The 16,499-nt window shown below is 44.2% G+C and overlaps 1 protein-coding gene across 4 annotated transcripts in view; it reads left to right on the plus strand.

Annotated features, from left to right (window-relative positions):
* LOC126297394 (uncharacterized) overlaps window positions 1-16,499 on the plus strand; it is a 532,788-nt gene that overhangs the window by 229,169 nt on the left and 287,120 nt on the right. For all 4 annotated transcript variants that reach the window (XM_049988137.1, XM_049988136.1, XM_049988139.1 and 1 more), the window contains exon 2: window positions 12,939-13,048. In XM_049988137.1, coding sequence (XP_049844094.1) covers window positions 12,939-13,048 — 110 coding nt within the window. The remainder of the gene's footprint in view (window positions 1-12,938; window positions 13,049-16,499) is intronic.

Genomic DNA, 16,499 nt, shown 5'->3' on the forward strand with positions numbered 1-16,499 from the left:
AAAGTATCCGTTTAAAGTGCCATTAACACGGAACCATTATGTTTTAATCCCGACAAATACGCAAATAAGAGTAATATTATAACTAGACAACAAACAGCGTTTCTCATCGCTTTTAAATTGTTTCCAAGAAAATGCAAAAAAAATTCAAGCGAATCAGGATCGATTTTTGTTTTTTACTGAAGAACTCAGTGCTGTTCAGGAAGAAGTAGAAACTTCTAGGGGGGAGGGGAGGGTTGTTTGACAACTGACAAACGTGGCTGGTCTTTCAGATGAAGTACGGCATACGTGATCCGTGGCCTGTCCTCTTTTGAATACATTCACATTTCTCTACTCTGTTTAAGAGTGAAAATTCTTAATAGCTATTTGCGATTTTGATCTTACTGGATTTGGTGACGTTACACGCTTACATTGACAGTAATGTTCGCGCAACATCTTTGAAATAAGTCAGTTGAAGAGTGCCATTTTTCATAAAAAGCGTTCCCGTGCGTTGTCGCAACTCCGTTACACATCCCTAGATTTGATATAGGTGCCAAACCGTGGAGGAAGTCTCTAAAACATACGTTAGTAGATGCCGCATGGTCTTTGTGCCAAAGAGGTGCTTCTCTCTCGAGGTCAAAAAAATTAAAAATGACGAGTGGTTTTTGTTGACTACAGTTCTAAAAGTCAAAAATCTAATACTCTAGCATGTCCGTACTTCTGTTATCAGAGATAAAGCGTTATGCCTCAGTATTATTGGAACTTTTTTCCTGCTATTTTTTTCGAAAACTGACGTTTTTGAGACCTTGGTTGTATAACGAATGTAAATTGATACTTCCAAAAAGAAAACAGCAACTAGCTACTGTTAATAAAGCTAGTTATACACACACACAACACCGTTACAGGTTTCGAACCGACAGGTTCAACTTACGGCAGCTGTACATGTCTACATCACATCTTAGTGTTTACATTAGCTTTTTTGTCAACAAATAATATAAACAATAACAAGTATGATATAAACGTGAACAGCCGTTTGAAAAAGTCGATAACAGCAGTATTTGACCAAATAAATTGCATTATTAAGTCTGTCCAGAAATGCGGCGGTCTTTCCTAGAATCAACTAGTGAAAGCTTTCTCATTAGCACTTAGAAACGGTCAGTTTCCTGGTATGGCACTTAGAACATTGCGTTGATTTTCTGATTTCTCTTTTTGCGGTGACACTGTGAGCAGCCTAATTGTGTGGTATCAATACCTTGGGTGCTTTTTGGATGCGCACAGCTATATCGTTCGTTTTCCTTTGTTCATTCTCCTGGTAAATGTCAGTTCGCAATGCGCAGCTATATGTATTGGAATTACATGGAGTGGGTTCATAGCTTTAACTGGCTCAACAATGCGTGTAAATCTTGCTGGACAAAGGATTTCCTTACTTTTATTCGTTTCTGTGTACCTGCAAAATATCTGTCGCTGGTCAAAAAGTTGTGCCCACTCACCGAAAACTTGTTTGTTCTCTTCAAACCATCCCAGGCTTGAGGGACCTTGAAGCATGGCACTAGAAGCTCGGCCGGCCGGTGTGGCCGAGCGGTTCTAGGCGCTTCAGTCTGGTACCGCGCGACCGCTACGTCGCAGGTTTGAATCCTGCCTCGGGCATGCATGTGTTCCATGTCCTTAAGTTGGTTAGGTTTAAGTGTTTCTAAGTTCTAGGGAACTGATGTTCTCAGTTGCCAAGTCTCATAGTGCTCTGAGCCATTTTGAACTAGAAGCTCCAGATGGAAGTTCTACTTGGTGCAAAGAGCATGTGCCATCTAGTAATGTTTCAAACATTTTCACCGTAATTTGAAACTTGGAACAAATTTAGAGACATGCAGCAGAGCACCAAGAATACAGCACTTGGAACGGCCGTTTGCTGTGCCCTCGTCCGCTAGTATTCAAGTCTTCCCACTTAGCTCTGCATGCTGTCAACCAGCGAACGTCTCTGAGGTCACACCTTGGGCGCTGTGGCGGTAGTAGCGTGCAGTAAGCTCGCGCTGAAAAGATAAGAGAGAAAAAAGCAAGCGGAGTAGGTTAAACACTGTGCTTCGTCGTTCCGTTGTCTACATTCGCGAGAGATAATTATTCAGGTGTGATCAAGGAATTACGGTGGATCTTTCATTTTAAAGAGGAATGTGACCGTAGTAATTTACTATAATTGGTTAACTTCAGAGCTGGCATAAATGAGATGTGCATTTCGTGTTTCACATGCCCTCTCCCCTCCGGGGGCTGGCCATTTTTGGCGGGTTCGTGCTTGGCTACCCAGGGGGCCCAGCCTTCGCAGCATCTTTCCCCTTCGGTGCTCCATATCCATCCTCTTGCTGTTCTTTCCCCCCATCCCTTACGGAACGTGTTGGGAATTTTCTGCATTGTCTGTCGCTGACAGTGTCGCCACTGCTTTCCGTTTTCTTTTCTTTGTTGCACTTTTCCTCCCGTTCCTCTGCTTTGCCGTCTGAGGTTCCTCATTTTCTTCTTCCTCCCTGTGCGCTCCTGAAGCCAGCCCACGCGTCTGACGCGGCCGTAACAGGTGACTGGGAACGCCTAATTCCCAGCCCCGCGTCGGCAGGTAGGGTTCGCACGTACCCGTGATACAGCTCAGGCCGAAGGAGGGGTGATTGCCTCAGCTGCAACTTTCTCAAATTGCCGATTGGTTTCTCTGTCAGTTGTTCAGGTGGTGTGAGCTGAAGAGTGAACAATCACCTAAGGCAGGTGGGTCCCCTTGTGAAGGGGGACTCCCAGTTGGAAGGAGCAACCATCGGAGACGACAGCAATTGTGGGGGATTTTCTCGCCATGAGCCAGTCATCTTGCCAATCAACGCCCACGAAACGTAAACGTAATGAGGCTAACGATTCAAAGACCCTCCCGCTGCACCACGGTTCCTCGTGGTCTCTCATACTGAAGATGGTTAGTCCTTCGCCACAGTAAATTCGTTTATTATTCAGAAATCTGTTTATGCAATTGCCAGCCCTGTGTACATAAAGGCACTTTACTTTTGGAGAGTACTTCTGATTCTCAAGCACAACTACTGCTTGCCGCCTCACCTCTCTACGGCTATCCTGTTCGCGTCGAGGCCCATAGAATTCTGAATTCTTCCCGTAGTGTTATTTACACGAGGGTGCTAGACGGTCTAACCAAGGCCGAAATCCAATGTTACCTCTCTGATCGGGGTGTAATAAATAAGAACAGTATCTTCATGTCAGCCGGCCGGTGTGGCCGAGCGGTTCTAGGCGCTTCAGACTGGCACCGCGCGACCGCTACGGTCGCAGGTTCGAATCCTGCCTCGGACATGGATGCGTGTGATGTCCTTAGGTTAGTTAGGTTCAAGTAGTTCTAAGTTCTAGTGGACTGATGACCTCAGATGTTATGCTTTTAGCATTCTCTCGTCCACTATTACGGATCTCTCGACTATATAAGAAAACGCTATGGTTGACATCGCTACTTAAAGATGCACCACTCGTTATCGAGCGACTGACAACCTTGTTATTTGCTCTCTTGACCTTCCCGCTCCCCCAGTCGATCAGCTAATTACTTTGGTGTACGGAGCTGACTGGTTGGGATCAGCAACTGAGGTCCAATCCATTGTTCCTCGAAGACCTCGTGGTTGAAGTGCCATACATTCAACAGTCTTCCAAGCATATAAATCAACGTGATTTAATCACCGCGAAATGGCACTGCCAGCAGTCAAAAAATTTGCAGCGATATGCCTATTAGTGAGATGTCTGTTTCTTTTCGCAAAAAGAGCTACGCTTCAGTCCCCTTAAAGTGTGTGGTGATCCGTCTGTGACCACAGTCATGCTTTCACGTACCATTTCCATATATGAAGTTCTTTTTTAATTACGAGATGACGATTTTGGACGCACCCATTATTTGTGGTCATAGGAGTGACATTTCGAGCCGTCAAGCTGCTCTTCAGCGATCGTAAACATTCGTATGATAAAATTTTCTCGTGCTTCCAGCCGCGTCAGATGGTTAAAATCGCACGAGCTTTCGACCGAGCACTCCTCAGTCATTGTGAAGCGGTAAGACAGACTGCTATGTCGCCGTGGCCGCGTCGTTACATAGCCGCACTGCTCGCTGTGACGTTACTTGTGCTCTCTTCCTCGTCATATATGGTAATGTTTTTTCATCCCGGATTCTATTCGACGAAACATCTGTCGTTACGAGGACGAAGGGATTTTGGGACAGCGTCGTAATATAAGCTATTTAAATTAAAACGTCTGAAAACACCATCAACAAGGACGGCGGTTTGCAGCTCAGCACAGCCTGGGATTTGGCCATCGCGATATTAAAACGGGCGTGACGGACGCCACAGGTGTAAATGCATATGTGACACAGTTATTCAGAGGTAGAGCAGAGGCACGTCCTTGTCTGAAAGCGGTGATCGAGCAGAAACTGTACTTCCAGAGATAATGTTTACAGTGGATATACTCGGTATGTGATAACTGTGTACTGATAGCCAGCTGCTATGAACAAGGGAGGCTTATGGGAGCGAACTACTTAGTAACAAGGTAGTGAAAACTGTGATGGGACAGAGGTTCCATTTGCCAGCCGCTGTGACGGGAGCGACTTCGTTACATGAAACACAACCACAGCTGCTTGGCCAGGCGGGCACGTAGAAATATTATCCGAGCAGAACTTCATCTTCCTTAACACATCTTGAACCATTCGTTGCCGGCCGCGGTGGTCTAGCGGTTCTAGGCGGGCAGTCCGGAACCGCGAGACTGCTACGGTCGCAGGTTCGAATCCTGCCTCGAGCATGGATGTGTGTGATGTCCTTAGGTTAGTTAGGTTTAAGTAGTTCTAAGTTCTAGGGGACTGATGACCACAGCAGTTGAGTCCCGTAGTGCTCAGAGCCATTTGAACCATTTTTTTGACCATTCGTTAAGTCAGTTAATAGCCGCACAGCAAGGGTGAATCACAGCATAACAATTGCTACAGCAGGTAATTCAATATCGAGATGACAGACGTCGAGCAACCATGACCTTAAGTGTCTCAATTTCTAGCACTATAGTGACTGATTTCGCCTGTGTTAGCCTTTATGTACCTGAGACAGCGAGTTTTTCAGAGATCTGATCCAGGAACAATTAGAGTTCCTGTATACTGGATGAGAGTAGTTTGATAAATTCAGGATTAGTTTGATAACTTTCTAGTAAATAGGAATAACTGCTATAGTAATAAGTCTACATCGATACTCTGCAAATCACCTTGTCTGGCAGAGGACTCATCGGACCACCTTCACAATAATTCTCGTCTCGAACAGTGCGCGGAAAAAACGAACATCTATATCTTTCCGTGCAAGCTTGACTACCCTTATTTCATTGATGATGATCGTTTCTACCTATGTAGGTCGGCGTCAACATATTTTCCCATTCGGAGGAGAAGGTTGGTGATTGAAATTCCGTGAGTAGGTTTTGCTGAAACGAAAAACGCCTTTGTTTTAATGATATTAACCCTAAATCCTGTTTCATTTCAGTGACTGCCGCCACCCCCCCCCCCCCTCGCGCCCTATTTCTCGATAGTACAAAACTTGCTGCTCTTTTTCGAACTTACTCCGTTAATCCTATCTGCAAGGATCCCACACCGTGCAGTGGTACTCCAAAAGAGGGCGGACAAGCGTAGCATAACCAGTATCTTTAGTAGGTCGCTTGCATCTTCTAAGTGTTCGTTTGTAAAACGCAGTCTTCGGTTTGCCTTCCACACAACATTTTCTATTCCAATTTAAGTTGTTCGTAATTGTAATTCCTAGGTATCTAGTTAAATTTTATGGAATTTCGACATGGCTGATTGATCGCGCAACCGAGGTTTAACGGATTACTTCTAGCACTCGTGTCTATGACCCCTCACTTTTCATTATTTAGGGTCAGTAGCCAATTTTCACATCATCTATACATTCATCTGCAGGTTAAGAGGTAGGATTATCTGAGGGGGTCGCGTCTCCTCTGCAGTGCATTGGGGCTACCCAGTCTTTGGACAAAAAACTGTCTTTAGCAAAAGTAAAGAGAAGCTGTGTGGAAGCCACCGTGGAGCGTTGTCAGTACCCGCCACTGTGGTGATGGGGTCCGTGTGGGTTACATTACCAGGCACGCAAGTGGATTGCAAAGCAAGAATAGTCGGGCTCAGCAGTGAATGGCGCCGTATAGCGGTAACCGTGCAGCAGTGTCTCCACACCAGAGCAGGTCTCTTATTACGGCAACATGACTGGGCATCGGATGTACAGAGGGGCACTGGAGGCATATAAGTAAGTCTGGATTTTAAGTCTCTCCCACGAAAGTGCAAACGCAGGAACTATGCTAGTAATGTGTACAGGCAATGCGTTACAGGAAGGGTGCCGAGGGCAGCCCCGAGGGAGGAGAGTGAGTTTTCGTGCTGGACAGCATATGACGACACGCATAGAAAATAGAAATTGGACGCCATTCGCTCCTAAGCAGGAGGCGCTTCGGACAGGGATTGCTACATTTCTGAAACTCGTATGACAACACACTTGCAAATTAGAAACTAGACACTGCCGGCTATTGCGCAGAGGTGTGGAAGTGTATGTGCTGTGCACGTGGGTGGATGTGTTTCCCAGAATGACCTCGGAGATACGAGAGTGCCGATGCTGATGCCAGCGAAACAGTAAGGGTGCAACTGTCAGATGTAATATGACACAACAGGCAAGAAAGCACTACTCTGCCCAGTACTGGCAGTGACGCACTACTAGCGTTCTCCCCAAATATTAAATTCCTTACTAAAGTTTTTCACAGTTCGGGCTGGAAAGGGTTAAGGCTGTTTCACTTGTTCCTTAGCTGTTCAGTATCAGCTTGAAGTAAGCCATAACATGTAATGGAGCTGATTATTAGAGATCGTACCCAAATCCATTTGCCGTGAAATCTCAAGGATTTTGCCATTTTCCGCTACTTTCCTTGAAACTGAAAATGCCAGAAGACTCTGGATTCTGTAAAACTACCAATAACGTCGTACCGTCAAAACGCGATGCTTTCGTATCGTCTAAGAAAACAATGTTAAAACAGTTAAAAATGTGGATATAGAAAACATGTGCATGTACCTGAATGTTACCTGCCTTCCGGGAAAATACGTAAAAAAAACGCGTACCGGCTATTTTCTCTCAGTTCAGTACATAAGTATTGTAAAGTGGTAGCATTGGTATGTTTGGTGATTCACAAAGAACGTTTTTCAATAGACATGGGTATTATTTTGAAAAAAAATTTTTTCAGATCCAGATTATAATACTTTTTGCTACGATCCATCTGCCTTCGTGAGTGAATCGAGAACCTGACGTTGGGAGTAGTTTCTGTTGATTTGGTAGAGTAGGGGCAGGTGGTTGCAATCAACTCTGGATTCTATCAACTGAGCACTTAGCCCTCAGCTGACAGGTGTGTTCGATGAGGAGTCCTCACATAGGACAGACGTGGCAGTAATCACGACGACTTGACACCCGATCTTAAATTCTATCGTTTTCAGTTCAGCTACTGTATCACTATTGCTAAACATTTGGTCTCGAAGGTTAGATATGATACATTCGCAAGAACATAAAGCCGCTGGAGTGGCTGCCAATCTGTTGCAATAAGTAATGGTGCATACATACCGTACAGAGAGAGTGAGTGTGTGTGTGTGTGTGTGTGTGTGTGAGAGAGAGAGAGAGAGAGAGAGAGAGAGAGAGAGAGAGGGGGGGGGGACTAGTGGATCGACGACCTCGGTGGCATGGCGGCATTCTTGGATGAACAGGACGCGACAGCAAGAAAAAGACGAACCGACGGCCACTGTATTGTAATTCGCAGAACCCGTCCTGCTGTGGCAGTGTGGCAAGGAGCAGGCGGTACGCTTGATCCCGCAGCCTGCCCAGCGAGAGGGCACGCCATACATTTTTACAAGGTGAAAACTGGAGAGCAGCACACGTGTGAGTAGCTTGCTCGAAATATGGCGTCAGAAACATTCGTGCTATTCGTACTGAGAAAAAGCTACCACTTGGTAAATACGTCTCTCACACATCAACCTCCCCCCTCCCCCCTCTCTCTCTCTCTCTCTCTCTCTCTCTCTCTCTCTCTCTCTCTCTCTCTCTCTCTCTCTCTCTCTCTCCCCCCCCCCCCCCCCCCCCCCCCTCTCTCTCTCTCTCTCTCTCTCTCTCTCTCTCTCTCTCTCTCTCTCTCTCTCTCCTTGTTAAGGGTAATTAAAACTACAAGGATAAGTGTCGAGAGAGTCGTTCAAAAGAATTCCGTAGATGATCCGCTCACTTAGAAGAACCGTATGGAATGGGAATCAGCGTCACTGAACCGAATATTTTTGTTTACAAAATCTTTTTTGTGCTAAGTAAACTATAAAGTACTGTAGGATAGTGGTTCATAAGGCTACTTTCTAGCGTTCCATACGTCAACCCACACACGATCACTTCGTTGGGTATGCGAAGAATGTTCATCACATACGGTTTGAAACACCATATCTATGTGCAGTGATCGTTGTTGTATATCTGATGGATAAATTCCGAAACGCGTCATGTGAGCGATAAAGTCATTCCTTGCTTGAAGTGCTATTCGCACGTGGCAAGTGTCTTAGATTCATTCCAAACGTAGCTTCACTATGACGTGAGACATTTAATATCATTTGGTAAGTGAGCAAAGATTGTGGTAGCAGTGCTGCTTCCACCATTCGGATCTTATTTTTCTTCTAGTTTCTTGATTCGTTATTTACTAAAATATTGAGTGGGGGGAAAATGTGTTTACAGTGTGTAAGTGCATAAACAGTTTTCTTAACGATGGCCTAGGGTTACACCACTTATTATTTATTGTCTTTAGCTCGACGAAACCTTGTTCCAGGGGGGGCAGCGGCATACCAGGAAGCTAAGATACTCCACTTATTTTAAGAGTTGCAGTCATAAGAGTGCAGAAATAAGTAGTTCCAAAGGCTCTAAGAACGTTCCGAAATTTTAAACTCGCCAGTTTTGACGAGTAAGTGAAAATTAAGGAAATTGAAAGCTCTTGCTGTACTACGTTGGGTCGTAATTGCAGACGTACTCTCCAATCTTCGAACGCTCTGCGGCTGATCCTTGCAAATAAATACTACTGATGAAGTATAAAATGTTTGTTTGGGGAAATAGGCAATTATATTGTTTACGTTGTACAGAAGTACCTCCCTAAAATTTTTTAAATGTTTGGATTCGTAGACACGATTTTAGCACACTTGTGTGCGTTGGGAGCACAGCCTGGCCAAATCTCAGGTTTTTAACTAAGTTTCCCTCGAAATGTAACTCTAAACTCGGCTAAAATTAAAGAAAGTAGAATATAGTAACATTTAATACGATCCACTATGTCCATCTGTAATGAAAACCGGAAAATACATTTGTGAACATGTAACTTCCCAGAGATATTAACTCTGGCTTTTATAGTTCGCTCCACTTAAATTCTATTCCGATCTCTTGCTCGTTCCTGCCTATCACGAACAGAAATCAAATTGAGTAGATCCTGTATAAAGATCCGATCTCAGCAACGTAGCACGATATCGGTTTCACTATTTTCCACTGTCGTCGTAATCTGACGTTGAACAAAAAACTGATTTGCTAGCGAGATCAGAAGGAACTAGACAGATGGTATGGTACATTGCCGGTACCTGTATAGTCCTAACCGTCAGCTGCCTCCTAGCATAGCACATCCTCAACAAATTAAATACAGGTCCAAAATAGCTACTCAACGGACCGCACTACACGTCTGCAGTTAGTGTCCACGCACTAGCAGCTTTCTGTTCCGCTGTGAGCAGACGCCAAACGTTCATTGCATGCAGTTGTATTCCGTTTTCTCTCGGAAACTGATTCAAATGGATCTGCATTTACCGCCAGCAGCAGTCGGTGCCCCTCTCCTCCGTCCCTGCCAACCAGCACATTTGTACGACCACTGTTCTCTCCCTGTAGAAATGTCGGACAGCTCTCATTTATACGCCAACAATTCGGAAAAGTTGCTAAACACAACAGCTCCCTTCTGCGATTGCGCCCCATTCTGTTGCGCTGATCCCATACACTGCACTTCACTGCTGCCACTTAAATCATGTGACCGCCTGGAACCAGTTTTACTCTATAGTTTTAAGACGGTACCTAATATTTTGTCCGGTGATCTCGGAAAGTATTCGGTTAATTCCGTGTGCACAGACATAAATGTGAGATGTGATAGCCATGGCGAGCGTGTAGAGAGGACTGTGCCTCCCACGCAGCAGTGACGATGTCCGCACAGCCTTGGGCCGGCGGCTACCTCCGAATCCACTCCGCCGTCCAAATTAGAAACTGCGTCAACCACTTCCGTAACCAGCGTAAACAAGTTCCACGCTCCTACTTCGCCGGACAGCGTTGCTGACTCGTAAATTACTCCACATAATCGTGTAACTTCAACAGACCCGTACTACAACTTTTTGTGCGTTCTGGCGAGGGAGAAAAGTTTAATGAATTAAAAATCGCCGTTAAAGGCGACGAAGCTAAGGAAAAATTAAGAGTGCCGTTGAGTCAGAGTTAAAAGTAACTGTGCACTTCTCATTTCAAAGCCGGTTAAGGAAACAGCATTGTACCCACCACTCGAGAAAGAAAAGAAAGTAAGGATGTAACGTATCGTCGACGACGAAATCATTTGGAATAGAGCACAAGCTACGATGAGGGAGGAAATCGTACTGTCTTTCCGAAGGAACCACTCCAGCATTTGCTTAAAGCGATTTAAGGAAACCGCGGGGATTTACAGAGCCGCTCCCCAAATAAGAGCGGTGGAACATAAAAAAAGAAAGTCCTTAAGAGATTTTCACTCTGCAGCGGAGTGTGCGCTGATACGAAACTTGGTCCGGCACACAGTTTTAATTTGCCACCGAGACTCGAACTCCGAACCCGCGCCTTTCGCGGGCAAGAGCTCTACCATATGAGCTACCCAAGCACGACTCACGTTCTGGCACACAGTTTTAATCTGCCGGAAATTTAATATCAGCGCACACTCGGCTGCAGAATGAAAATCTACCCCCCCCCCCCCCCCCCGTCCCCTCTCTATTTGCTGGTTGGGGACTTCAATGCCTACCACCCGCTTTGGGGTGGTCAGGTAGCTCGGCGCTTTGAATGGTTCGCTCTTGCTGATGCACACTTAAGTGACCATTTTCCATGTGCCCTTAGATTACAGCCACAATTGCCATTTATGCGCCCAAGACACTGGAAGTTTTCCCAAGCCGACTGGACACTTTCCTCCTCCCCCCTCAACATCTAATGACTGTCAGTTTCCTAGCGTCGTCGATCGGGTCATTCATGTTAACAGAAGTTACTCTTACGGCTCCGGAACGCTCAATGCGTCGTACCTCCCATTTGCCCCGGCGCCCCACGGTTCCTTCGTGGAACGAGACATGCCGTGACGCAGTACGCGAGCGGAGACGTGCTCTTCACGTTTTCCGCCACCACCCTACGTTGTCCAACTGTATCCACTATAAGCAGTTACGTGCGCGATGCTGTCGCATCATACGCGATAGCAAGAAGGCAAGCTGGGACTTATTTACCAGCTCCCTGAACACCTTAACTCTCTCATCTGTAGTTCAAAGTCTAATTACACGGTTATCGGGCCCGTATAGTTTCTCCCTGACCTCAGGGATAACTGTCGCGCAGAGTACCATAGTGGACCCAATCGCAATTTCTAACTTATTGGATCAACACTTTACCGAGATTTCGAGCTCTTCAAATTAGCCACCTGCCTCTCTCCCGAAGAAACGAGCGGCAGAAGTGCGACCTCTTGCTGCCTGCTCTCAAAATCGCGAAAGCTATAATACCGTCTTTCCTACGCGGGAACTCTACACGCAGTCTTCGTCTCGCTCTCCTGCCCCAGGACCGGGTGGCATCCACGTCGAAATGTTGCTGCATTTATCATACCGTAGTCTGCGTTACGAAGGCAGATCCGCCGGGGTGACGTGCGTGATTCAGTCTTGTACATGAATGATTCTGGGTGGTGAACGACCGCTACAATATTCTACCTTTTGAAATGACTTTCTATTTCGTGAAGTCTGAATGTGGTCCTGTGTAGGACTCGTAACTTTCTCCACTTCTGTTACGGAACGGAGTATAGACACAGTACGAATTAATATCCTTTATATCACGTGTGTGAATTTGTAAATCATTTTTAACTCTGAACTATTTTGAGATTGTCAGTATTTCGTGCACTTTGATTACGAGATGGACTTAGTTCTCGCGTATCTTAGATTATAATTTAGTTCGCGGATTTTGCTACCAGTCTCGTAACGCTGACAACGTAACCAATGTATTTGATTAGTGTGTTTCTGTCTGTATTATAACTGAATATCGTAGGAAGCCTTCCAGTTTATTTGAAATGTCCTTTGTCGAATAAACGTTATTCAGCATAATTCTCAGTAGCCTACATCAATTACAGACATTAGAATAGAACCATTGTTATTAAATTATTCATCTATTATTTTGTACTTCTATGTATTTCATTAATTCGCAATTCTAGCCAATGGATAGACCATTTGACTGCAGAATCTCTGCTGCAGGTTATTTGCAGCGAATTAGTAGCGGGGCTTGAAAGCAGACGGGCGCGGCTCTACCCTGTAACTACGTCCAGCTATTCCCTTTAATCAGAGCCGTGCGTAGCCAAAGTATCTGAAGTACGATCAACCACAGGTAAAGCCACAACTGATTTGTTCGTATGGTACGCTGTTTGGAATAGCAACTAAACCAGCAGTAACCGTTAGGTACCGTCGCAGTCGGTTGCTGCGTTAAATGTATAATTCTAATTACCCTGAAAGGAAGGAAACGGCCGAGAAAATAGAAATACGGATACTCGGTGTTGGACATAATACCTTTATAAGTGCTTTCGAGAGGGTCTTTCTGCGCCACCCGTATGGTAGCCCCTATATCATGATCCTTGTTACTGCGAGGAAAGCTTTGTTTTGTTGGTGCCAATGCTTTCTCTTCTTGTTACAGGGAAGTGTACAGCGTCTGGTATGGTCGCGTTGGCTCGACAAACCATGTTCCTTCAGAAAAAGTTCAGCAACTTTTTAACGATATGCAGCTATATCCTTCAAAATCGCAAGGTAAGTTTAGCGTTTCATGAACTTCTCTAAAAACTACTGCTAAACGTATATTTATAACATAATTGCAGCATTTTCACATTAAAAAATATTCAGTAAAAGTAAGTTGGTGATAAGCCAAAAAAAAAAATGCTTTTCACGCTGCGCAATTTCATCCTATATTTCTAGAGCGATATTTGCATCTTTCGCAAAGACCCCTGATTTTTTTCCTCAGGAGATGATCTGATATCAGCATACATGCTTAACGGTAAAGTTTCCAACAGGGTATTACATCTGCGTATATCCATTCGACGGATTATTTAAGGCCGGGTCTAAATGTGTCGTCTTATTTCTCATACACCTTCACCCGTAGGCACACCTGTTGATCGGGGAAATTTGGATTATTGTTTGGTTAAACTTCTCAGTTATAGTTATTCATACAGTATGTAGCCGTTACGAATGCAACAAATTAAGAACAACTCGTTTCGGTGAACGAAATTTCATCTTCGGAACTGGTATTAGCAGGCCCGGCCTGAGGGGCCGTTGTTATCAAACAACGCCGTGTAAACAGCGCTTCTTTGCTTTGTGTGATAATTTGCTTTTAAGGCTATTCGTAGTTAGCCCTGGTTTATCAAATGAGAGATTGAATTTTATGTTGACATCTTACAGGGCATCATTTTAGATTGATTTTGATGATCTGCTGCTTTATCTTTTTTCAATATACGATGCATGTGGATAGCAACATTTATTTAGGGAGATCCAAATACATCGTCAGTTTATCGTAACAAGACCTCGGGGCTTTGAATTCAGAGAAATTTTATTCCACCTACGTGAATAGTTTTTCGGGGAAAAAGCTATTAAGATTCTCGCGAGGGTTGACAAGGCTTAGCACATCCAACTGCGAAGTCTTCTTACACTAAATTTTATTTATTCACACGGCGAATTTACATTCCCCTGCAAAAACAATCAGTATGCTGTTGGTCTGTAGTACTCCTTAGGAAGGAAAGATGTACCATCCAGTTGCCATCGCTGTAAATGATTACTTACTTCCCTGTTAACGACACAACCTTTCTCTGTGGTTCAGCGGGCATCAACAAAGTGGAGAAACAACGAACCCAGTTAGAGTACAGGCAACAGACGATACAACAGCTCAAAGTGCAGTTTTGTTTTACGAAGAAGTTGATGATTCACTCTGCTACTTCATAAACAGTGTAAGAGCTCTTCCGGCTCAGAGATAGTCGTAGTTAGTGATTTCCTGTCCCCGCTGGTAATATAGGAAATTTCTTGACAAAACCCCATGTAGGGTGTGTTACATACAGGGCGTGGGACTGAGCACCAGGCTAATCTTGAAAATAAAGCCTCGCACTTTCCCAGTCTATGTGTCATGAAACTAACAGCGACCAGGAAAGTGCATTTATAATTTCTGTGCGAGTCTTGAAATGTGTGACAAAATTAACTTTCCCGCCAAACGTGAGGTTCCTAGTGCAGTACGGTTTGTGAATGCAAAGTTAAGACGGCCCTATAGAAATTTTGAACACACACAACCGATGTTTCTAGAATGAAATTTTCGCTCTGCAGCGGAGATTGCGTTGATTTGAAAGTTCCTGTCAAATTAAAACTGTGTGCCAGACAGAGTCGAACTCGGGACCTTCACTTTCGCAGCAAGTGCTCTACCAGCTGAGCTACCCAAGCACGATTCACAACCCTTTCTCTCAGCTTTACTTCCCCCAGTACCTCGTCTCCTACCTTCCAAACTTCACAGAAGCTCTCTTGCTTCTCAAACTTGCAGGGCATCATTTTAGATTGATTTTGATGACTGCTGCTTTTTGGAAGGTAGGAGACGAGGTACTGGCGGAAGTAAAGCTGAGAAAAACTGGTTGAGAGTCGTGCTTGGGTAGCTCAGTTGATGCCGGCACGGTAGCTCAGCCTGTTCGGTCAGAGCGCTAGCTACCCTCTGTAAAAATAAAATAAATAAAATAAAAATGGATCAACGAAGAACAAAATGAAATCAACAAAAAATGTTACTAGAGAACTTGCCCGCGAGAGGCAAAGGTCCAGAGTTCGATTCTCCGTCCGGCACAAACTTTTAATCTGCAAGGAAGTTGCAGATAACCAATGTTTATGGAAGTATGATGAATGAAGCTTCAGTTAAAGATTGTGCATCATGTTTAATGGCGAACGAACGAATACTTCAGAGAATGATCGGTCCGACCTTCAGTTGTGACAACTGAATCCTGAAATCCTTTATCAAGTTGTATTGATCCAGGTGGGATTATCGACGTTTGACCGAAGAATGTAACAAAACGTCAAATGGCAGCTGCAGTGACTTGACTTCTCTCACTCGGTATGACAATTTTATTAAGTACTTCGCTTACTGGTGAGAAGGGGGCCACAAATGCAGACCCTTCATAAACTGCGGCGCGGGTTGAGCTGCTTCACGATAACGCTCACCTACATTCTGCTGCTGATTTGACGTATGATTTGCTTCGGCAGTTGCAGTTTTTTAATATCTACCTTATAGTTACTGTCATTTTTTCCCAGTTTTTTGTGAGTGGAAAGTACTATGGAAAGGACAAAGAAATGGAAGCGCACAGTGGGGTGCATGCCGGGGTGGCCGAGCGGTTCTAGGCGCTACAGCCTGGAACCGCGAGACTAGGTTCGAATCCTGCTTCGGGCACGGATGTGTGTGATGTCCTTAGGTTAGTTGGGTTTAAGTAGTTCTACGTTCTAGGGGACTGATCACCTCAGAAGTCCTATAGTGCTTAGAGCCATTAGAATTAGGACAGTGGTGATTGATTCAAATATGTCGCAGTTATGTATGCATATTGCATACCTGTTGGAAAAAAGTTTTCTTTCATTAACTCTAATAAAAATGTCTGGGCCAACAAACTTAATTTATTTGTGGGTCTTCCGGTACTTCCTGGTAAAACAGTTCCATATTTACAGTTGAATATCCAGTACGCATTTTAGTTATATTGATTTATGTTTATTTCAAACCAGTTTTCGATATATTAGGCCGTCTTTACGAAACATCTGACTAGCGTATGAAAAGGACACTATTTGTTAAATAATCAATCATTATAAGCAAAGATACGCTCTTTGCTTGGAGTGTTGGGCATCATACTTGTTTCTTAACGTTGAAATAATTTACACAATGGACGATGTTAAGTACGATAAATAATTGAACTACACAATATTACAGGTTAATCGGTTATAACGCTAAATTTTGAGAGGTCCTGGACATTGACTGAGAAACTGTTAAACTGAGCACATTCCATGTTCTGCAACAAACATGACAACTATGATATCGCAAAGATATAAACTGTAATACTGTAAGATCCTGTATTTTAGATATTGTGGGTAATACTGTCTACTGTCATAAGTTTGCTTTGCAGTGTTTGCCGCACAACATAAATGAAGAGTGCTCAATTAAAGTTTCTCAGTCATTGTCAAGACTTCACAAAACTTAGCATTA

This window comes from Schistocerca gregaria, chromosome X (assembly GCF_023897955.1).
Source record: "Schistocerca gregaria isolate iqSchGreg1 chromosome X, iqSchGreg1.2, whole genome shotgun sequence".
NCBI lineage: Eukaryota > Metazoa > Arthropoda > Insecta > Orthoptera > Acrididae > Schistocerca > Schistocerca gregaria.